The sequence below is a fragment of the Salvelinus fontinalis genome, unplaced genomic scaffold, assembly GCF_029448725.1.
Source record: "Salvelinus fontinalis isolate EN_2023a unplaced genomic scaffold, ASM2944872v1 scaffold_0023, whole genome shotgun sequence".
NCBI classification, from domain to species: domain Eukaryota; kingdom Metazoa; phylum Chordata; class Actinopteri; order Salmoniformes; family Salmonidae; genus Salvelinus; species Salvelinus fontinalis.
Window position 1 is genome coordinate 535,717 of NW_026600232.1, and position 22,716 is coordinate 558,432.

The 22,716-nt window shown below is 45.9% G+C and overlaps 2 protein-coding genes across 4 annotated transcripts in view; one reads left to right on the top strand and one right to left on the bottom strand.

The window, feature by feature from the left end:
• Nucleotides 1-22,716, bottom strand: part of LOC129842211 (neutrophil cytosol factor 4-like) — a 33,513-nt gene that overhangs the window by 5,354 nt on the left and 5,443 nt on the right. For both annotated transcript variants that reach the window (XM_055910663.1, XM_055910664.1), the window contains exons 4-8: nucleotides 19,838-19,908; nucleotides 18,774-18,901; nucleotides 16,933-16,984; nucleotides 3,135-3,233; nucleotides 969-1,138 (exon numbers count right to left, since the gene is read on the bottom strand). In XM_055910663.1, the coding sequence (XP_055766638.1) occupies nucleotides 969-1,138; nucleotides 3,135-3,233; nucleotides 16,933-16,984; nucleotides 18,774-18,901; nucleotides 19,838-19,908 (520 nt within the window). The remainder of the gene's footprint in view (nucleotides 1-968; nucleotides 1,139-3,134; nucleotides 3,234-16,932; nucleotides 16,985-18,773; nucleotides 18,902-19,837; nucleotides 19,909-22,716) is intronic.
• The window catches only part of LOC129842212 (parvalbumin alpha), a 48,417-nt gene continuing 28,932 nt past the window's right edge, over nucleotides 3,232-22,716 (top strand). Inside the window, exon 1 of one of the 2 annotated variants that reach the window (XM_055910665.1) lies at nucleotides 3,232-3,402. The gene's annotated coding sequence lies outside the window, so the exon portion shown is untranslated. Of the gene's footprint in view, nucleotides 3,403-4,900; nucleotides 4,923-22,716 lie in introns of those variants that run through there. The other variant, XM_055910666.1, reaches the window with a different exon arrangement.

The window sequence follows — 22,716 nt, forward strand, 5'->3', positions numbered from 1 at the left end:
CGCATTCTGTAACCTATGACGTCATATATTGTATATAAGTCTGTGTTTATGATCAAATGGGAGCTTGCTCCGAGAATAAATTATATTATCTAATTTTAATAAGACTGTATCCTGTCTATTTTATGTTAATAAGTATCTTACAAATTCTTATAAATAGACAGATTGAATTTAATTAATGAGTACATTAGAGGAATGATTTAATTCCACTAACACACACCAATACATTATTAACTGTGATACATACAGTCACATCAATACATTATTAACTGGGATACATACAGTCACACCAATACATTATTAACTGGGATACATACAGTCACACCAATACATTATTAACTGGGATACATACAGTCACACCAATACATTATTAACTGGGATACATACAGTCACACCAATACATTATTAACTGGGATACATACAGTCACACCAATACATTATTAACTGGGATACATACAGTCACACCAATACATTATTAACTGGGATACATACAGTCACACCAATACATTATTAACTGGGATACATACAGTCACACCAATACATTATTAACTGTGATACATACAGTCACACCAATACATTATTAACTGGGATACATACAGTCACACCAATACATTATTAACTGGGATACATACAGTCACATCAATACATTATTAACTGGGATACATACAGTCAGAAAATACATTATTAATTGGGATACATACAGTCACACCAATACATTATTAACTGGGATACATACAGTCACATCAATACATTATTAACTGGGATACATACAGTCACATCAATACATTATTAACTGGGATACTTACATTCGTTATTATGGGACTTTTACGGGATTACAACAGAACTTTCAGTTACTTTTAGTACATTTACAACACTGTTATAACATGTACGTATGCGTTCACACACGAGCACACACACACACGAGCACACACACACGACCACACACACACACACACACACAGTACACACACCTGGTGTCGACGCCCTGGGGTGTGAGCAGGTAGCAGCGCAGGCAGCTGTAAGACCCCGCCCCTTTACCTGAAGCGCCTCCGCTCTCGCCATCAGAGTCACTCTCTGGGAGGGGCTTAATGATCTTCACAAAGGATTCTGGGAAGATACCTGTCCGATTGCTCACCGTGCCCTGAGAGAGAGAGAGGAAGTGTGAGAGAGAGAGGTAGATTAACAGAGAGAGAGAGAGAGAGAGAGAGAGGAAGTGAGGGAGAGAGAGAAAGAGGTAGATTAACAGAGAGAGAGAGAGAGAGAGAGGTAGATTAACGGAGAGAGAGAGGTAGATTAACAGAGAGAGAGAGGTAGATTAACAGAGAGAGAGCTGTACAGTGTGAGGGTATATAAAAGCAGTTTTACATAGGCTCATTATCATGACCTAACTAATATCTCAGAAGTACTCAAGACACACATATAGAGATGGCCCATATGTGTGGCATTTTGAGTAATGCTTGACCCCTCCTGAGCCCTCTCCATCCTTTTCTTCACTTTACTCATCTCTCTCTGCATCTCTCTCTCACCTCTTCCCCCCTCTCTCACCTCTTCCCCCCTCTCTCAGCCCCCCCTCTCTCACCTCTTCCCCCCCTCTCTCACCTCTTCCTCCCCTCTCTCACCTCTTCCCCCCCTCTCTCACCTCTCTCTCTCACCTCTCTCTAACCTCTCCCCCTCTCTCTAACCTCTCCCCCTCTCTCTAACCTCTCCCCCTCTCTCTAACCTCTCCCCCTCTCTCTAACCTCTCCCCCCTCTCTCTAACCTCTCCCCCTCTCTCTAACCCCTCTCTCACCTCTTCCCTCCCTCTCTCTCTCTCTCTCTCACCTCTCTCTCTCACCTCTCTCTCTAACCTCTCCCCCCTCTCTTTTAACCTCTCCCCCCTCTCTCTAACCTCTCCCCCTCTCTCTCCCCTCTTCCCCCTTCTCTCTCTCCTCTTCCCTCTCTCTCTCTCTGTCCTCTTTCCTCTCTCTCTCCTCTTTCCTCTCTCTCTCTCCTCTTTCCTCTCTCTCTCTCCTCTTTCCTCTCTCTCTCTCCTCTTCCCTCTCTCTCTCTCCTCTTCCCTCTCTCTCTCCTCTTCCCTCTCTCTCTTCCCTCTCTCTCTCCTCTTCCCTCTCTCTCTCCTCTTCCCTCTCTCTCTCTCTCCTCTTCCCTCTCTCTCTCTCCTCTTCCCTCTCTCTCTCCTCTTCCCTCTCTCTCTCCTCTTCCCTCTCTCTCTCCTCTTCCCTCTCTCTCTCCTCTTCCCTCTATCTCTCTCCTATTCTCTCTCTCTCTCTCCTATTCTCTCTCTTTCTCTCTCCTCCTCTCTCTCTCTCCTCTTCTCGCTCTCTCCTCCCTCTCTCTCTCTCTTCCCTCTCTCTCTCCTCTTCCCTCTCTCTCTCCTCTTCCCTCCCTCTCTCTCCTCTTCCCTCCCTCCCTCTCTCTCCTCTTCCCTCCCTCTCTCTCCTCTTCCCTCCCTCTCTCTCCTCTTCCCTCCCTCTCTCTCCTCTTCCCTATCTCTTTCCCCCCTTCCCTCTCTCTTTCCCCCCTTCCCTCTCTCTTTCCCCTCTTCCCTCTCTCTTTCCCCTCTTCCCTCTCCTCTTCTCTCTCTCTCTCTCCTCTTCCCTCTCTGTCTTTGCTCACTCTCTCAGCTCTCCCTCCCACTATCTTGATCTCTCTCCATTACCTTTCTCTATCCACCCTCTTTCTCATTCATTCTCTAGTCTCTCTCACTTTTGCCACCCTCCCCCTCTCTCTCTCCACCCTCTTTCTCGCTCATTCTCTTCTCTCCCTCCCTTCTAGTGCCCCTCCATCTCCCTCCACCCCTTCTCCTCACTCCACCTCTCCCTCTCCTCCCATCCTCCTCCCACTGTTCCTCCTCATCCCTCCCCTCTATTCACTCCTCTCCTCCTCCATCCCTCCCTCCCTCCTCCTCCATCCCTCCCTCCCTCCTCCTCTTCCTCCATCCCTCCCTCTCTTCCTCCTCCCTCCATCCCTCCCCTCCATCCCTCTCCTCCACCTCCATCCCTCCCTCTCCTCCATCCCTCCCTCCCTCTCCTCCATCCCTCCCTCTCCTCCTCCTCCTCCATCCCTCCCTCCCTCTCCATCCCTCCCTCTCCTCCCGAACCACCCTACCACCCCTCCATCTCTCGCCTGCAGCTCACCTCCAGCCAGTCTGTGTTAACTCTCCTCAGAAGGAAGATCACCTCTCCAGCTTTCATACTCAGCTCCAGTCGTCCGCTCCCACTGAAGTCGAAGACCACCTGAGAACCACACACACACACGGAGGAGAACACACACACACAGAGGAGAACACACACACACGGAGGAGAACACAAACACCCCGGCAGCAGGCAGCGGACCAGGATCAACCGAGAGAAAGAGAGAGAAAGAGAGAGACGGACAGAGAGAGAAGACTGTGAAACCGAACAGGTAAGAGAGACTTATTTTACTTGTCTGATGATGAAGTGAGTGTGTGAGAGAGAGAGAACGGCACAGCAATCAGCAGAAGACAGGAGGGAACAAGTGCAAGGAGCGAGGGATGAGAGAAAGAAAGAGGGATCCTTAAACAAGTACAGAGAAAGAGAGAACAGGACACTGGTGTGAGTCAGGTAGACAGGCTTTGAAGGGATGAAACGGGAGAGAAGTGTTTTTGTTTGTGACTAGAGTAGGTCTTCACAGTGCAGAAAATCACTATACAACACTCCTACTCCTAATGCTGCACAACGCGTGGGATCGGACAGGCACACAGCTGAGAAAGACGAGAGGAGAGACGAGAGAGAGAGCTGAGCGCTTAGCGAGTGGGCATGTGTGAGTGCAAGTGTGAGTGCAAGTGTGAGTGCATGTGTGAGTGGGTGGGTGGGTGGGAGAGGCGAGATGCAGGGGGTGCGTAAAAGCGGACAAGTACGCAGTACTAGAAAACTGTGATGAGAGAATGTGAAAAAAAGAGGTGAAAAGATAACACGCTTAAAAGGCTTAAAAGCAAGTCATGATAGTGTATTTTATAGTGTGGCTTTGAACTGAGTCATGATAGTGTATTTTATAGTGTGGCTTTGAACTGAGTCATGATAGTGTATTTTATAGTGTGGCTTTGAACTGAGTCATGACAGTGTATTTTATAGTGTGGCTTTGAACTGAGTCATGACAGTGTATTTTATAGTGTGGCTTTGAACTGAGTCATGACAGTGTATTTTATAGTGTGGCTTTGAACTGAGTCATGATAGTGTATTTTATAGTGTGGCTTTGAACTGAGTCATGATAGTGTATTTTATAGTGTGGCTTTGAACTGAGTCATGATAGTGTATTTTATAGTGTGGCTTTGAACTGAGTCATGATAGTGTATTTTATAGTGTGGCTTTGAACTGAGTCATGATAGTGTATTTTATAGTGTGGCTTTGAACTGAGTCATGACAGTGTATTTTATAGTGTGGCTTTGAACTGAGTCATGATAGTGTATTTTATAGTGTGGCTTTGAACTGAGTCATGATAGTGTATTTTATAGTATTAATGATGTTAGTAACATAAAGAGTAGTTATTCACCTGTTTAATGATGTTAGTAACATAAAGAGTAGTTAATCTGTTTAATGATGTTAGTAACATAAAGAGTAGTTCATCTGTTTAATGATGTTAGTAACATAAAGAGTAGTTAATAATGGTCATGTGATGAGAGAAGTAGTGGAGCATTAATTGAACGTTAACAGTATAATGCCTTTAAAATTCATGACCACACCTTCAGCTCTTTCATCCTACATTAACAATACTAATGTACTGTGTGTGTGTGTGTGTGTGTGTGTGTGTGTGTGTGTGTGTGTGTGTGTGTGTGTGTGTGTGTGTGTGTGTGTGTGTGTGTGTGTGTGTGTGTGTGTGGTGGTGTGTGTGTGTGTGTGTGTGTGTGTGTGTTTTCCTACATTAGTATTACTGCTGTACTGCGCTAACGGGGCATCTGGAGACAGGTGATAAACGAACCTATTACAGATAAGAAGGACCCACACATATACACACACACGCCTGCATGTGGACATGCACACACACACACATTCTTGAAGCTTTGCTCAGTCAAGCAGGAGATGGAGGGACAGGTGGAGTAAAGGTGAAGAGGAGGAGAGTGAAGGACACAGAGAGAGATGATATCAAGACAAAGAGGAGAACTACAAATGGAGATGGTTTAGAGAAAGTGAGAGAGAGAAAGAGAAGAGAGAGAGAGAAAGAGAGAGAGAGAAAGAGAGAGTGAGAGAGAGAAATAGAGAGATAGAGAGATAGAGCGAGAGAGAGAGAAAGAGAAAGAGTGAGTGAGAGAAAAGGTGAGAGAGAGAGAGCGAGAGTGAGAAAGTGAGAGAGAAAGAGAAAGAGTGAGTGAGAGAAAGAGAAAGAGTGAGTGAGAGAAAAGGTGAGAGAGAGAGAGCGAGAGTGAGAAAGTGAGAGAGAAAGAGAAAGAGTGAGTGAGAGAAAAAGTGATAGAGAGAAAGAGAGAGAGAGAGAAAGAGAGAGAGAGGGAAAGAGAGAGAGAGAGAGAGAGACAGAGAGAGAGAGAGGGAAAGAGAGAGAGAGGGAAGAGAGAGAGAGGAGAGGAGAGGAGAGAGAGAGGGAAGTAGAGAGAGAGAGAGAGAGAGAGAGAGAGAGAGAGAGAGAGAGAGAGAGAGAGAGAGAGAGAGAGAGAGAGAGAGAGAGAGAGAGAGAGAGGGCGTTAAGAGACGTTGAAGCAGTGGGAGTGTGAGGAGCAGTGTGTGTGTAGGGGGGCAGAGACAAACCCTGTAGTATAGTATAATAGCTACTGTTGTACAGTGAGTGGTATCTGGTGCAGCCCAGGGCCACCTTGTTGTGCTACAGGCCCTTCATGTTTTTACATTTAGCTCAGTTGGTAGGATGTGGTGCCTAGTTGGAACACAATCCTGCAGTACCTGTGGCCCTCCAGGAACAGGGTTGTCTACCCCTGGTGTAGGGTAACATTCCCTGAGATGCTGATCTTGGGTCAGTTTTGCACCCTGGAGTACTGTACATACACTTCATATACAAAAAGGCTTAAATCACCCAACAGCAGTGCCGACCGCACTAATGCTCTTGTGGCTGAATGAAAACAAGTCCCCGCAGCAATGTTCCAACATCTAGTGGAAAGCCTTCCCAGAAGAACGGGGGCTGTTATAGCAGCAATGTTCCAACATATAGTTGAAAGCCTTCCCAGAAGAGTGGAGGCTGTTATAGCAGCAAAGGGGGGACCAACTCCATATTAATGCCCATGATTTTGGAATGAGATGTTCAACGAGCAGGTGTCCACTTACTTTTGGACATTAGTGTATACGATGCCTGATAACCTGACAATTGGTGCACCAATTCATTACAATCTGAGTGATCCTAGAGCCATGCCAAATCTCTAGTGTGTGTGTGTGTGTGTGTGTGGGCCAGTTTTAATGAGGCAGTATGTTACAGCAGCAGATTACCCAGACCCTGAGAACACACACTGACACGATTGTGCAGACAACAGCATGCCAACACACACATTACCCAGGTCCTGCTGTTTAGAATGCAGTACACCAAAAATGTCTTGTTTGATTACAAAGTCAAATTACTGCAGGGCTTAGTGTGTGTGTGTGTGTGTGTGTGTGTGTGTGTGTGTGTGTGTGTGTGTGTGTGTGTGTGTGTGTGTGTGTGTGTGTGTGTGTGTGTGTGTGTGTGTGTGTGTGTGTGTGTGTGTGTGTGTGTGTGTGTGTGTGTGTGTGTGTGTGTGTGTGTGTGTGCGTGCGATGGGTTGATAAGCCAACAAGCTCACCCAGTCTCACTGCAGAATTAGACGTTCATCAACGTTCTCCAAATGTCCTTTCAAAGTGTTTTTCTCCTGCTGTTCTGTATCGTTCCATTTCTCCAAAAGTCATATTTAGAAGTTAAGGGTTAAATTCCGTCACTCATTCTAAATGGTTAAGGGTTAAGGTTTGGGATGGGGTTAGAAACCCCCCACTGGGATTGAACACGCAACCTTCCAGTGGTTGGAGCGTTGGGCCAGTAACCAAAAGGTTGCTGTATTGAATCCCTGAGCTGACAAGGTAAAGATCTGTCGTTCTGCCACTGAACAAGGCAGTTAACCCACTGTTCCCCGGGCGCCGAAGACGTGGACGTTGATTAAGGCAGCCCCCGCACCTCTCTGACTCAGAGGGGTTAAATGTGGAAGACACATTTCAGTTGAAGGCATTCAGTTGTACAACTGACTAGATATCCCCCTTTCCCCATCTGATCCAGAGTCATGGGATTACTTGATGGTAAAGTGCTCGTTTCCCCGAGTGACCCGTTTTGAAGGCCTTTCCCAACGTCCTCAGGACATGGATAGAAGCCCAACTTCAAAGTCAATCTTGAACGACCTGGCTGGATAAGCAACATTCTCTCCCAATAAACACAGGGTATGGAAAAAGTTGTGACAGGAATTTCCTTAGCGCTCTGTCACACTCACTCACACAAACACACACACACACACACACACCCTCTCTTTAGTTGTTTCCCTTTCTCTCTCTCCACCTCTCTATCACTCTATCCTACAGTCTACAGTCAATCAAGGACTACAAAAGAAAAACCAGCCCCGTCGCGGACCAGGATGTCTTGCTCCCAGACAGACTAAACAACTTCTTTGCTCGCTTTGAGGACAATACAGTGCCACTGACACGGCCCGCTACCAATACGGGCTCTCCTTCACCGCGGCCAACGTGAGTAAAACATTTAACCGTGTTAACCCTCGCAAGGCTGCAGGCCCAGACGGCATCCCCAGCCGCGTCCTCAGAGCATGCGCAGACCAGCTGGCTGGTGTGTTTACGGACATATTCAATCAATCCTTATCCCAGTCTGCTGTTCCCACATGGTTCAAGAGGACCACCATTGTTCCTGTTCCCAAGAAAGTGAAGGTAAATGAGCTAAATGACTACCGCCCAGTAGCACTCACTTCCGTCATCATGAAGTGCTTTGAGAGACTAGTCAAGGATCATATCACCTTCACCCTACCTGACACCCTAGATCCACTCCAATTTGCATACCGCCCCAATAGGTCCACAGACGACGCAATCACACTGCACACTGCCCTAACCCATCTGGACAAGAGGAATACCTATGTAAGAATGCTGTTCATCGACTACAGCTCAGCATTTAACACCATAGTACCCTCCAAACTCGTTATTAAGCTCAAGACCCTGGGTTTCGACCCCGCCCTGTGCAACTGGGTCCTGGACTTCCTGACGGGCCGCCCCCAGATGGTGAGGGTAGGTAACAACATCTCCACCCCGCTGATCCTCAACACGGGGGCCCCACAAGGGTGCGTTCTCAGCCCTCTCCTGTACTCCCTGTTCACCCACGACTGCGTGGCCATGCACGCCTCCAACTCAATCATCAAGTCTGCGGACGACACTACAGTGGTAGGCTTGATTACCAACAACGACGAGACGGCCTACAGGGAGGAGGTGAGGGCCCTCGGAGTGTGGTGTCAGGAAAATAACCTCACAATCAATGTCAACAAAACAAAGGAGATGGTCGTGGACTTCAGGAAACAGCAGAGGAAGCAGCCCCCTATCCACATTGACGGGACAGTAGTGGAGAGGGTGGAAAGTTTTAACTTCCTCGGCGTACACATCACGGACAAACTGAAATGGTCCACCCACACAGACAGCGGGGTGAAGAAGGCGCGGCTTGTCACCAAAAACACTCACAAACTTTTACAGATGTACAATCGAGAGCATCCTGTCGGGCTGTATCGCCGCCTGGTACGGCAACTGCTCCGCCCATAACCGTAAGGCTCCCCAGAGGGTAGTGAGGTCTGCACAACGCATCACCGGGGGCAAACTACCTGCCCTCCAGGACACCTACACCACCCGATGTCACAGGAAGGCCAAAAAGATCATCAAGGACAACAACCACCCGAGCCACTGCCTGTTCACCCCGCTATCATCCAGAAGGCGAGGTCAGTACAGGTGCATCAAAACGGGGACCGAGAGACTGAAAAACAGCTTCTATCTCAAGGCCATCAGACTGTTAAACAGCCATCAGTAACATTGAGTGGCTACTGCCAACATACTGACTCAACTCCAGCCACTTTAATCATGGAAAAATGTATGTAATAAATGTATCACTAGCCACTTTAAACAATGCCACTTTATATAATGTTTACATACCCTACATTACTCATCTCATATGTATATATTGCACTCTATACCATCCACTGCATCTTGCCTATGCCGTTCTATACCATCACTCATTCATATATTTTTATGTACATATTCTTATTCATTCCTTTACACGTGTGTGTAGAAGGTAGTTGTTGTGAAATTGTTAGGTTAGATTACTTGTCAGATATTACTGCATGGTCGGAACTAGAAGCACAAGAATTTCGCTACACTCGCATTAACATCTGATAACCATGTGTATGTGACAAATAACATTTGATATCCCTACTCTTTCTCCCTCTTTCCCCTCTCTCACTCTTTCTAAATCACACATTCAATCTTTTCCACTCCCTTTTTCTGTCTCACTCCTTCCCCCTCTCTCTCTATACCTCTCTCACCCCTTCCCCCTCGCTCTCAGCCCTTCCCCCCCTCTCTCTCCATCTCTCTCACCCCTTCCTCCCTCTCTCTCCATCTCTCACCCCTTCCCCCCTCTCTCTCCATCTCTCACCCCTTCCCCCCTCTCTCTCCATCTCTCTCACCCCTTCCCCCCTCTCTCTCCATCTCTCTCACCCCTTCCCCCCTCTCTCTCCATCTCTCTCACCCCTTCCCCTCTCTCTCTCCATCTCTCACCCCTTCCCCCCCTCTCTCTCCATCTCTCTCACCCCTTCCCCCCTCTCTCTCCATCTCTCTCACCCCTTCCCCCCTCTCTCTCCATCTCTCTCACCCCTTCCCCCCTCTCTCTCCATTATCTCCTCATCAATCGCTGTGTAAATCAGTGTGGAACAGTGTACCACACACAGATGAATTACAGAGATGATATTATCTGGTATTAACATTAACACAGGAGCTGACTGTACAGTGTGTGTGATTGGGGATCTATATTTAGCAGAGAAGATCAGAAAAGGTGAGTGTGTAATAGACTGTGAAACTCACACACACACACACACACACACACACACACACACACACACACACACACACACACACACACACACACACACACACACACACACACACACACACACACACACACACACACACACACACACACACACACACACACACAGTGAGATTTCGAATGAATGTGTGTGGTTTTACTTTGATGAGAATGATGATAAGGCATATGGGCACGGCACACACACACACCTGGTTCATCCAAGTCCATACCTATCACACTTCAAAAAGCCCCCCCCCAAAAGACACACACACACACACACACCATACCTCAACCAACCCCCACCCCCCACACACACCGTCCCTCAACCAACCAACCCGCCCCCCCACACCCACCAACCAACCCCTTCCCCACACCCACAATCCCTCAACCTCTCCCTTCTTCAGGTCTCATCTCCCTCCATCTCCTGTGGAGTTACTATCCAGGCCTGGTATTTCTGGTCAGAAGGAGTCGAGGACGACAGAGACCTGAACTTGTTAAGTGTTCTTAGGGGGTTGACAAAAGCTCTGTCAGAGTATCACATATAGACCTGCCTTATGGGCCCTGGTCTAAAGTAGTGCACCTAATCTAACTATAGACACATATAGACCTGCCTTATGGGCCCTGGTCTAAAGTAGTGCACCTAATACAACTATAGACACATATAGACCTGCCTTATGGGCCCTGGTCTAAAGTAGTGCACCTAATCCAACGATAGACACATATAGACCTGCCTTATGGGCCCTGGTCTAAAGTAGTGCACCTAATACAACTATAGACACATATAGACCTGCCTTATGGGCCCTGGTCTAAAGTAGTGCACCTAATCCAACTATAGACACATATAGACCTGCCTTATGGGCCCTGGTCTAAAGTAGTGCACCTAATCCAACTATAGACACATATAGACCTGCCTTATGGGCCCTGGTCTAAAGTAGTGCACCTAATCCAACTATAGACACATATAGACCTGCATTATGGGCCCTGGTCTAAAGTAGTGCACCTAATCCAACTATAGATACATATAGACCTGCCTTATGGGCCCTGGTCTAAAGTAGTGCACCTAATCCAACTATAGACACATATAGACCTGCCTTATGGGCCCTGGTCTAAAGTAGTGCACCTAATACAACTATAGACACATATAGACCTGCCTTATGGGCCCTGGTCTAAAGTAGTGCACCTAATCCAACTATAGACACATATAGACCTGCCTTATGGGTCCTGGTCTAAAGTAGTGCACCTAATCCAACTATAGACACATATAGACCTGCCGTATGGGCCCTGGTCTAAAGTAGTGCACCTAATCCAACTATAGATACATATAGACCTGCCTTATGGGCCCTGGTCTAAAGTAGTGCACCTAATCCAACTATAGACACATATAGACCTGCCTTATGGGCCCTGGTCTAAAGTAGTGCACCTAATCCAACTATAGATACATATAGACCTGCCTTATGGGCCCTGGTCTAAAGTAGTGCACCTAATACAACTATAGACACATATAGACCTGCCTTATGGGCCCTGGTCTAAAGTAGTGCACCTAATCCAACTATAGATACATATAGACCTGCCGTATGGGTCCTGGTCTAAAGTAGTGCACCTAATCCAACTATAGTCACATATAGACCTGCCTTATGGGCCCTGGTCTAAAGTAGTGCACCTAATGCAAATATAGACACATATAGACCTGTCTTATGGGCCCTGGTCTAAAGTAGTGCACCTAATCCAACTATAGACACATATAGACCTGCCTTATGGGCCCTGGTCTAAAGTAGTGCACCTAATACAACTATAGACACATATAGACCTGCCGTATGGGCCCTGGTCTAAAGTAGTGCACAAGGGAATAGGGTGCCAGTCTAGGGTGCCGAACTATAGAAATGTGGCCCAAGGGTCACGTAGACCTGACATCTAGATTCAGGTTTCCCAGACTGATTAACACCTGGTCTAAATATAGAGTCATGGCTCTAGGGTTAAGGAGTCAGGGGGACAGTGTCAGAGTAGACCTAGTGGTCTAAATATAGAGTCATGGCTCTAGGGTTAAGGAGTCAGGGGGACAGTGTCAGAGTAGACCTGGTGGTCTAAATATAGAGTCATGGCTCTAGGGTTAAGGAGTCAGGGGGACAGTGTCAGAGTAGACCTGGTGGTCTAAATATAGAGTCATGGCTCTAGGGTTAAGGAGTCAGGGGGACAGTGTCAGAGTAGACCTGGTGGTCTAAATATAGAGTCATGGCTCTAGGGTTAAGGAGTCAGGGGGATAGTGTCAGAGTAGACCTAGTGGTCTAACTATAGAGTCATGGCTCTAGGGTTAAGGAGTCAGGGGGACAGTGTCAGAGTAGACCTAGTGGTCTAACTATAGAGTCATGGTTCTAGGGTTAAGGAGTCAGGGGGACAGTGTCAGAGTAGACCTAGTGGTCTAAATATAGAGTCATGGCTCTAGGGTTAAGGAGTCAGGGGGATAGTGTCAGAGTAGACCTAGTGGTCTAACTATAGACATTTGGAGATCTAGGGTGCCTTATGGGCCCTGGTCTATGGGCCCTGGTGGGCCCTCATGGGCCCTGGTCTAAAGTAGTGCACCTAGTCTAGATATAGACACATGGAGAACAGGAGGGACTGATTAAAACCTGATCTAACAATATAGCTATGGCCCTAGGGTCACCTCACCAATGGGAGGGAGTCACACGTTCCAATTACACTCTTAACGACCCATACCTTAATGAATGTGTTCAGCTCGTTTAACACAGCTAGCCAATAGGGAGGGAGTTTTTTTGTTTTGTCTTAATTGGATGACCCACTTCATGGTTGGCTTGGGTGAAGTAAAGGATCATGGGAGGATATAAATGATGCCCTTGAGGAGGAGGGCACCTGAGCGGCTGGTTGGTGTGTGTGTGTTGTGTGTTTTGTGTTGTGTGTTGTGTGGTGTGTGTTGTGTGTGTGCGTCCTGTCCCCACTTAAATAGTTAATAACCAAACTGTGCCATTGACACAGCAACCAAATCTAGAGGCATTCTGCCAAAAATGTAACTTCATTCAAGACATCAAGACATGACTACACTAGAACACAACTCTCTCCCTCTATGTCATCTTTTGCACTGTCAAAGACAAAAGACAAACCTCACCACTCTCTCACCCTCTTACTCTGACTACGACTGGCTTAGCTAACGCTAGCTACTAGTGCATCCCTATGGCCCATCGCCTCGAAAGGGTAACAACGCTAACGTTAGCTAGCGCATCCCTATGGCCCATCGCCTCGACTGGGTAACAACGCTAACATTAGCTAGCGCATCCCTATGGCTCATTGCCTGTAGCGCTTACGCTAAACGCTAGACTGGACAACACAAGTCAAACGTGTGATTAGTGCCATCCATCTCCACGTCGGGTCATTGATCATAGTTTAGATTACATCTAATGGACACTTCAGTTCACATGACCAAATGCAGATAACAGCCTGAAGTACTCAACCCCACACACACACACACACACACACACACACACACACACACACACACACACACACACACACACACACACACACACACACACACACACACACACACACACACACACACACACACACACACACACACACACTGCTGAGAGGGATGGATAAACTATAATAACTATGGTGTGGGCAGAGAGGACTGAGTTTACGGTTCTCTGTACTGTGTGTGACAGAAAGGGGAGGGGAGAATGAGTGTGTGTGTGTATGTGTGACAGAGAGAGGAGGGGAGGATGAGTGTGTGTGTGACAGAGAGAGGTGGGGAGGATGAGTGTGTGTGTGTGTGTGTGACAGAGAGAGGAGGAGAGAATGAGTGTGTGTGTGACGGAGAGGGGAGGAGAGAATGTGTGTGTGTGTGTGTGTGTGTGTGTGTGTGTGTGTGTGGACGGAACTTTCAGTTACTTAGTACATTTAGTACATTTACAACACTATTATAACATGTACGTACGCGTTCACACACACACACACCTTTTTAAATAACAAGCGCTCACAGTCTTACTGTAGACATCCAATCCCTTGTCCATAAATGTCAAATTTGGAAAGTTAAATTCAGGCAATAATTCCCAATGCTTAAAGGATAGGGTTAAGGGTGAAAACTAAAATAAATAAACAAGGTCCTATCACTGGGATTGAACACGCGACCCTCGGAGCCGCCCGTCCGCCATCCCCGCCCACAACGCCATAGCAAAACACAAGACAACTTGATGGTAATAGTGCTCACCATTGTCCCTAGTGGACGGTTTTGAAGTCATCTTTTTTTTTACGTCCTGCTTACCTGGATGGACGTCTAATTTGGCAGTGGATCTTGTGTGACCTGGCTGTATATAACCACTCCTACAGTCCATCCCACTGTCATAACGGTCTTTACTGAAGTTATGGAATCTGTGTGTGTGTGTGTGTGTGTGTGTGTGTGTGTGTGTGTGTGTGTGTGTGTGTGTGTGTGTGTGTGTGTGTGTGTGTGTGTGTGTGTGTAGGTTAACTCTTCTAACAGAGATTGTGCAATGTGTAAAGACTAAAAGACATTTTCTCTGCAAGGATTTCAAACGACCACTGACGGCCACTTTAGACCAGGTCCTCGAGAGTAGACACACACACACTCTAAACAAGGTCACCCAAACACACCCACTAACCTATCTCCACCCTCACGCACACACGCGCACACACCCCATATCTCCCTCCCCAGTCCAGTTAAGACGGCAGTAGAATTTAAATGGTGGTTTCCATGACCAGAATGAGAACAGGGGGAGCTAAAAGAAAGAAAGGAAAACCTCTCCCAAAGAAAGATGACGGGAGTGAGGGATGAGGGACGGAGGTAGCCTTGGAAAGAGACATGAAAGGATGGAGAAAAATAGGGGGGAGAAAGTTTTTTTTTAAATGCTAAAATATGATAAAGTGAGGGAGAAAATGAAGGAAAGAGCGTGTCAGAGGATGGATGGAAAGAGTGGAGAGAGAGTAATGGGAGACGATTAAAGGAGCAAAACAGAATGAGAAAGCACTCTCAGAGGGCAACGGAGTCACAGACTCATGGGGATGGAGAAACAACCTCTGTTTAACCCTGTTAATGACTCCATTAGGTATTTTCCAGGCAGACATTGATCTATAAAGAGACTAGTCAATTCTTCAGTTAGAAACCAAAAAGATCTACACTACCGGTCAAACGTTTTAGAACACCTACTCATTCAAGGGTTTTTCTTTATTTTACTATTTTCTACATTGTAGAATAATAGTGAAGACATCAAAACTACGAAATAGCACATATTGAATCATGTTGTAACCAAAAAAAAGTGTTAAACAAATCAAAATATATTTTATATTTGAGATTCTTGAAATAGCCACCCTTTGCCTTGATGACAGCTTTGCACACTCTTGGCATTCTCTCAACCAGCTTCATGAGGTAGTCACCTGGAATCCATTTCAATTAACAGGTGTGCCTTCTTAAAAGTTAATTTGTGGAATTTCTTTGCTTCTTAATGCGTTTGAGCCAATCAGTTGTGTTGTGACAAGGTAGCCCAAATAAATGAGTAACAGACATCTCAATATCAACGGTTCAGAGGAGACTGTGTGAATAAGGCCTTCATTATCGAATTGCTGCAAAGAAACCACTACTAAAGGACACAAATCATAAGAAGAAACTTGCTTGGGCCAAGAAACACGAGCAACAGACATTAGACTGGTGGAAATGTGTCCTTTGGTCGAGAGTCCAAATTGGAGATTTTTGGTTCCAACTGCAGTGTCTTTGTGAGACGCGGTGTGAGTGAACGGAGGATCTCTGCATGTGTATTTCCCACAGTAAAGCATGGAGGAGGAGGTGTTATGGTGTGGGGGTGCTTTGCTGGTGACACTGTCTGTGATTTATTTAGAATTCAAGGCACACTTAACCAGCATGGCTTCCACAGCATTCTGCAGCGATACGCCATCCCATCTGGTTTGGGTTTAGTGGGACTATCATTTGTTTTTCAACAGGACAATGACCCAGTACACTTCCAGGCTGTGTAAGGGCTATTTTACCAAGAAGGACAGTGATGGAGTTCTGCATCAGATAACCTGGCCTCCATAATCCCCCGAGTCAGAAAAGCAGCCAACAAGTGCTCAGCGTAAGTGGGAACTCCTTCAAGACTGCTGGAAAAGCTTTCTTGGTGAAGCTGGTTGAGAGAATGGCAAGAGTTTGCAAAGCTGTCATCAAGACAAAGGGTGGCTATTGAAGAATCTCAAATATAAAATATATTTTGATTTGTTTAAAACTGTTTTGGTTAGTACATGATTCCATGTGTTATTTCATCGTTTTAAAGTCTTCACAATTATTCTACAATAAAGAAAATAGTAAAAATAAAGAAAAACAAGTTAATGAGTAGGTGTTGTAAAACCTTTGACCAGTAGTGTATGTTCATGTATATCTACAATGTTTTGTGTAATTCACACCTGATAGTGTGTTGTGTGTGTGGAGGGACTGTCCTTCATATGACCCTGTACTGTGGTTACTTCAAACAACATGTTAACTGTCATTGTTCACAATGTTACATGGTTGCTTGTTTATGTGGTTGTTATGGTAACATGTTGCGTTATCCTGACAGGGTTTTAGCTGTGTGGGTAAGCGTGAAGACCGTAACCAAAGCAACAGTTTTACAGTACTGTTGGCCTACCTCAGAGAGAGAGAGAGAGAGAGAGAGAGACAGAGAGAGAGAGAGAGAGACAGAGAGAGAGACAGAGAGAGAGACAGAGAGAGAGACAGAGAGAGAGACAGAGAGAGAGACAGAGAGAGAGACAGAGAGGGAGACAGAGAGAGAGACAGAGAGAGAGACAGAGAGAGAGACAGAGAGAGACAGAGAGAGAGACAGAGAGAGTTAGTGTTAGATCGAAACGGAGGGTTAAGGGTAAAAAAGAGAAGTACTGAAGGCCTACCTCAGCTCTGGGGGAGGAGAAGACATCCGTCTGGTTGGTTTTGACAGTCTTCCTGGAGAGAGAGAGGGGGAGGGAGAGAGCGAGAAATAGAAAGGGAGTTTTAACATTTCATCGTACTGTCAGAGATGACCGTTTAGAAAATGTGAAAAACCCTGCGGTGAGTGAGGTCAGAGTCCAGAGAGGAAATAGAGAGTCCTAGTTTACATCACTTCCTGTTGAGAGAGTCCCTAATTAGCACATAACAAGTCCTTAGTTACCACATCTCTCAACAGGGAACTTTGACAGCATCCCAAACAGCAACCTATTCCCTACATAGTGCACTATGGGTCCTGGTCAAAAGTAGTGCACTATATAGGGAATAGGGTACCATTTGGGACCCACCCCATGACAAGAGAGAGCAACACATCAGAGAAGTGAACATCATAGGAAACGACAACTCTCTGTTACAGGACTAAGTGAAGGAGCTTCAGAGGTCAAGCAGTGTCAGTGATGGATGGTGCCCAGGAAGTGGAAGAAGTAAGAGTTCTATTCATGTGAGACTGTGGTGCAGTGAACTCTGAATGAGGGAACAGTACAAAAGAAGTATGTAGGGAGCAAGTTGTTTTTGGTGAGTAGTAGCTGAGTGCTAAAGAGTCCCAGAGTTACAGGAAGTAGGCAGGAGGTAGCAGCCGTAGTGATACGTTGAAACAGTATTACTGTGGTATTATATTTAAGCAATAAAGACCAAGGGGGCGTGGTATATGGTCAAAATACAACGGCTAAGGGCTGTTCTTAGCATGACGCAACACGGAGTGCCTGGATACAGCCCTTAGCCGTGGTATATTGGCCGTGTAGAACAACTAAATGACAGCTTACACTCTACGTGTAGAACAACTAAATGACAGCTTACACACTACGTGTAGAACAACTAAATGACAGCTTACACTCTACGTGTAGAACAACTAAATGACAGCTTACACTCTACGTGTAGAACAACTAAATGACAGCTTACACTCTACGTGTAGAACAACTAAATGACAGCTTACACACTACGTGTAGAACAACTAAATGACAGCTTACACACTACGTGTAGAACAACTAAATGACAGCTTACACTCTACGTGTAGAACCACTAAATGACAGCTTACACACTACGTGTGGAACAACTAAATGACAGCTTACACTCTACGTGTAGAACCACTAAATGACAGCTTACACACTACGTGTAGAACAACTAAATGACAGCTTACACTCTACGTGTAGAACCACTAAATGACAGCTTACACACTACGTGTAGAACAACTAAATAACAGCTTACACTCTACGTGTAGAACAACTAAATGACAGCTTACACTCTACGTGTAGAACAACTAAATGACAGCTTACACTCTACGTGTAGAACCACTAAATGACAGCTTACACTCTACGTGTAGAACCACTAAATAACAGCTTACACTCTACGTGTAGAACCACTAAATGACAGCTTACACTCTACGTGTAGAACAACTAAATGACAGCTTACACACTACGTGTAGAACCACTAAATGACAGCTTACACACTACGTGTAGAACAACTAAATGACAGCTTACACACTACGTGTAGAACCACTAAATGACAGCTTACACTCTACGTGTAGAACAACTAAATGACAGCTTACACACTACGTGTAGAACAACTAAATGACAGCTTACACACTACGTGTAGAACCACTAAATGACAGCTTACACTCTACGTGTAGAACAACTAAATGACAGCTTACACTCTACGTGTAGAACAACTAAATGACAGCTTACACTCTACGTGTAGAACAACTAAATGACAGCTTACACACTACGTGTAGAACAACTAAATAACAGCTTACACTCTACGTGTAGGGGGTCGGAGGCGACGCAGGGCTCGTGGTTGGTACTGACTGTCTGACTCAGTCTGGTAGAAAAACATCCTGATGACATCATCCAATAGAACCCAAGTAGGCAGGCCCAGCAATCTCTGATGGAGAGGAGAGGAGAGAAGAGGAGAGGATCGAGGAGAGGAGAGGAGAGGAGAGGAGAGGAGAGGAGAAGAGAGGGAGAGAGAGAGAGAGAGAGAGAGAGAGAGAGAGAGAGAGAGAGAAAGAGAGAGAGAGAGAGAGAAAGAGACAGAGTGTGAGACAGAGAGAGAGAGACGGAGAGTGTTAGATCAAAACGGAGGGTTAAGGGGAAAAAAACTGTCCAGAAAAAAAGAGAAGTGAGTAGTAGACTATTAGAAAGACAAATGGCACCCTATTCCCTATGTAGTGCACTGCTTTTAACCAGGGTCCATTTGGTTGAACTCTGGATGTGTTTACAGTTCACAACACAGCGGTGGAGCAACATTGTGACATGAGAAAAAGCACTGGCTAAATTAGGAGATTACTCACTGCCCTTTCAATCTGCAAATACACACTGAGTGGACAAACCATTAGGAGCACCTTCCTAATAATGAGTTGCATCCCCTTTTGCCCTCAGAACAGCCTCAGTTCATCAGGACATGGACTCTACAAGGTGTTGACAGCATTCCACAGGGATGCACAGGCCCATGTTGACTCCAATACTTTCCATAATTGTGTCAAATTCGCTGGATGTCCTTTGGGTGGTGGACCATTCTTTATACACACGGGAAACTGTTGAGTGTAAAAAACCCAGCAGCGTTGTAGTTCTTGACACAAAGCAGTGCGCCTGGCACATAATACTGTACCCCGTTCAAAGGCACTTCAATCTTTTGTCTTGCCCATAATCGCTCTGAATGAGAAACATTCACAATCCATGTCTCAATTGTCTCAAGGCTTAAAAATCCTTCTTTAACCCGTCTCCTCCCCTTCATCTACACTGACTGAAGTGGATTTAACAAGTGACATCAATAAGAGATCATAGCTTTCACTCTGTGTATATTTTCTGTAGGGCTTACCTTCATATAAGTGTTGAGTTCTGGAATTCTATTCTCTGCAATCTCCTTCTTATTGCCAATGAACACTTTACCTAGAGACACACAAAGACACACAGGGACACACAGAAACACACAGAGACACACAGAGACACACAGAGACACACAGAGACACACAGAAACACACAGAGACACACAGAGACACACAGAGACACAGAGACACACAGAGACACACAGAGACACACAGAGACACACAGAGACACACAGAGAAACACACCATAGATAGTCGTTCAACGTTTTTTCCCTCCAACAAGACCAATCAATAACTAAAACTCTTCCTTTCTGGGAATCGATCAATCTGAAATAACTCATTTCAAGGTTGACAGTATTGCCTTTGGGTGGTTGCATAAATATCAACAACATAATGACATTTTAATTGCATTTCTCATCAGAGTTGATGATATGTTAATGAAACATCCCACAGGCTACAGATGTAGGATCTTCATTTGATCACTCTTTTGTCGCTGAGAATTTTCATCCACAGCAGGGAATTAAAACTTGTAGTGTATTCGAGGTTTAAAAAGGCCTCTAAAGTTTGTGATTTTCACTTTAATATGTCACACTTGATTTTCCCTAATGAAAAATGTATCAACCCTACAAAAATGTCCATGAATCATACTTTCTTGTTGCTGCAGGATTAGTTTCCTGCTGTAGTAAACTGGCTCAAATTAAGAGTCTACATCTGTAGCGTGTGTTCCATGTGACACCCTATTTCCCATATAGCCACTGTGGGTCCTGGTCTAAAGAAGTGCACTACATAGGGAAATAGGGTGCCATTAAATAGGGTGCCATTGGGACACAGATTGACAGTACGATACAAATAAACAAAGACTGTAGTTGAATGACTGTCCAACCAACGGCTATCTGAGATACTCAGAACACACAGTACAACTAGGCCCAACTGAATGTCACCTAGAACCTGTAGCTGAATAGAATTATTAACATTTAGAACACCCCCCTGAAGTTCTTCTGTGCTCCAATTGTAACGTTCTACATTAGATTCAGCCTCGGCTATTTCCCTCTGCTGCTAAAACTCATTTAGAGGGAGAGAGAGAGAGAGCGAGAGGGGAGGAGGACAGAAAGAAAAAGTGGGGGGGAGATGGAGGGAGGGAGAGATGGAAAGAAGACAGAGACAGAGAGACAGGGAGAGAGACAGGGAGGGAGGGAGGGAGGGAGGGAGGGAGGGAGGGAGGGAGGGAGGGAGGGAGGGAGGGAGGGAGACAGGGTGGGAGGGAGGGAGGGAGGGAGGGAGGGAGGGAGGGAGGGAGGGAGGGAGGGAGGGAGGGAGGGAGGGAGGGAGGGAGGGAGGGAGGGAAAACTAATTTAGCCCCATCTAATGACTGTGATCATCTCTATCTCCCACCATCACTCTCCCTCTGGCTCTATCTTTCTCCATCTCTGTCTCTCGCCATCTTTCTCCCTCTGACTCCATCTCTCTCTGTCTCTCTCCATCTCTTTCCGTCTCTCTCTGTCTCTCTCCATCTCTTTCCCACCGACTCCATCTCTCTCCGTCTCTCTCCATCTTTCTCCCTCTGGCTCCATCTCTTTCTGTCTCTCTCCCTCCCTCCATCCCTCATTCTCTGGCTCCATCTCTCTTTTCTTTTCATTTGAATGGAGATAGAGAGAACTGATGATTAGTTCCATTATCATCATTAAGCCAATGTCTACATTTAAAAGCCGTCCGTTTGGGAGCTTAAACGGCACGTGCCCAAGTGTGTGTGTATATGTGTGTGTGTGTGTGTGTGAGAGAGAGAGAGAGAGACTTCACTGACAGTCCTCTACTGTAACTCTCTCTCTGGACTTTAGAGTCTTCATCTCCATTATGTTACTGTGAGAGTACAGAACAGAACATAACATTGGGAGAGAGAGAGTGGGGGTGGGGGGTGAAGGAAATAGGGAAGAGAGAGAGAGAGAGAGAGAGAGAGAGAGAGAGAGAGAGAGAGAGAGAGAGAGAGAGAGAGAGAGAGAGAGAGAGAGAGAGAGAGAGAAGAGAGAGAGAGAGAGAGAGAGAGAGAGAGAGAGAAGAGAGAGAGAGAGAGAGAGAGAGAGAGAGAGAGAGAAGAGAGAGAAGAGAGAGAAGAGAGAGAGAGAGAGGGAAGAGAGAGAGAGAGAGAGAGAGAGAGAGAAGAGAGAGAGAGAGAGAGAAGAGAGAGAAGAGAGAGGGAAGAGAGTTAGAGAGAGAGAGAGAGAGAGAGAGAAGAGAGAGGGAAGAGAGTGAGAGACAGGGAAGAGAGAGAGAGAGAGAGAGAGAGAGAGAGAGAGAGAGAGAGAGAGAGAGAGAGAGAGAGAGAGAGAGAGAGAGAGAGAGAGAGAGAGAGAGAGAACAAAAAAATCCTTGTTTTCTAGTGTCCACCTGCAGAGAGACACTAATTATGCTGTAAAACAGGTATTCACTCTTGGCAGACATCCAACTGTTTGGATAGAGAGAAAAGAGATGAGAGACAGACAGAGAAGGCGAGACAGACATATAGAGAAGGAGAGACAGACATATAGAGAAGGGGAGACAGACATATAGAGAAGGAGAGACAGACCATTAGAGTCGGAGAGACAGACATATAGAGTCGGAGAGACAGACATATAGAGTCGGAGAGACAGACATATAGAGAAGGGGAGACAGACATATAGAGAAGGAGAGACAGACATACAGAGTCGGAGAGACAGACATACAGAGTCGGAGAGACAGACATATAGAGAAGGAGAGACAGACATATAGAGGAGAGAGACTGTCAGCCTCTGTCCAATCGATGGTCGTCGTCCCCATTCAAAGTCATAAATCTTTATTGGCAACGATGCTCAGAGCTATCGTAGCCTAATCAGTAACAGCCTTGTAACAATGTATTTAT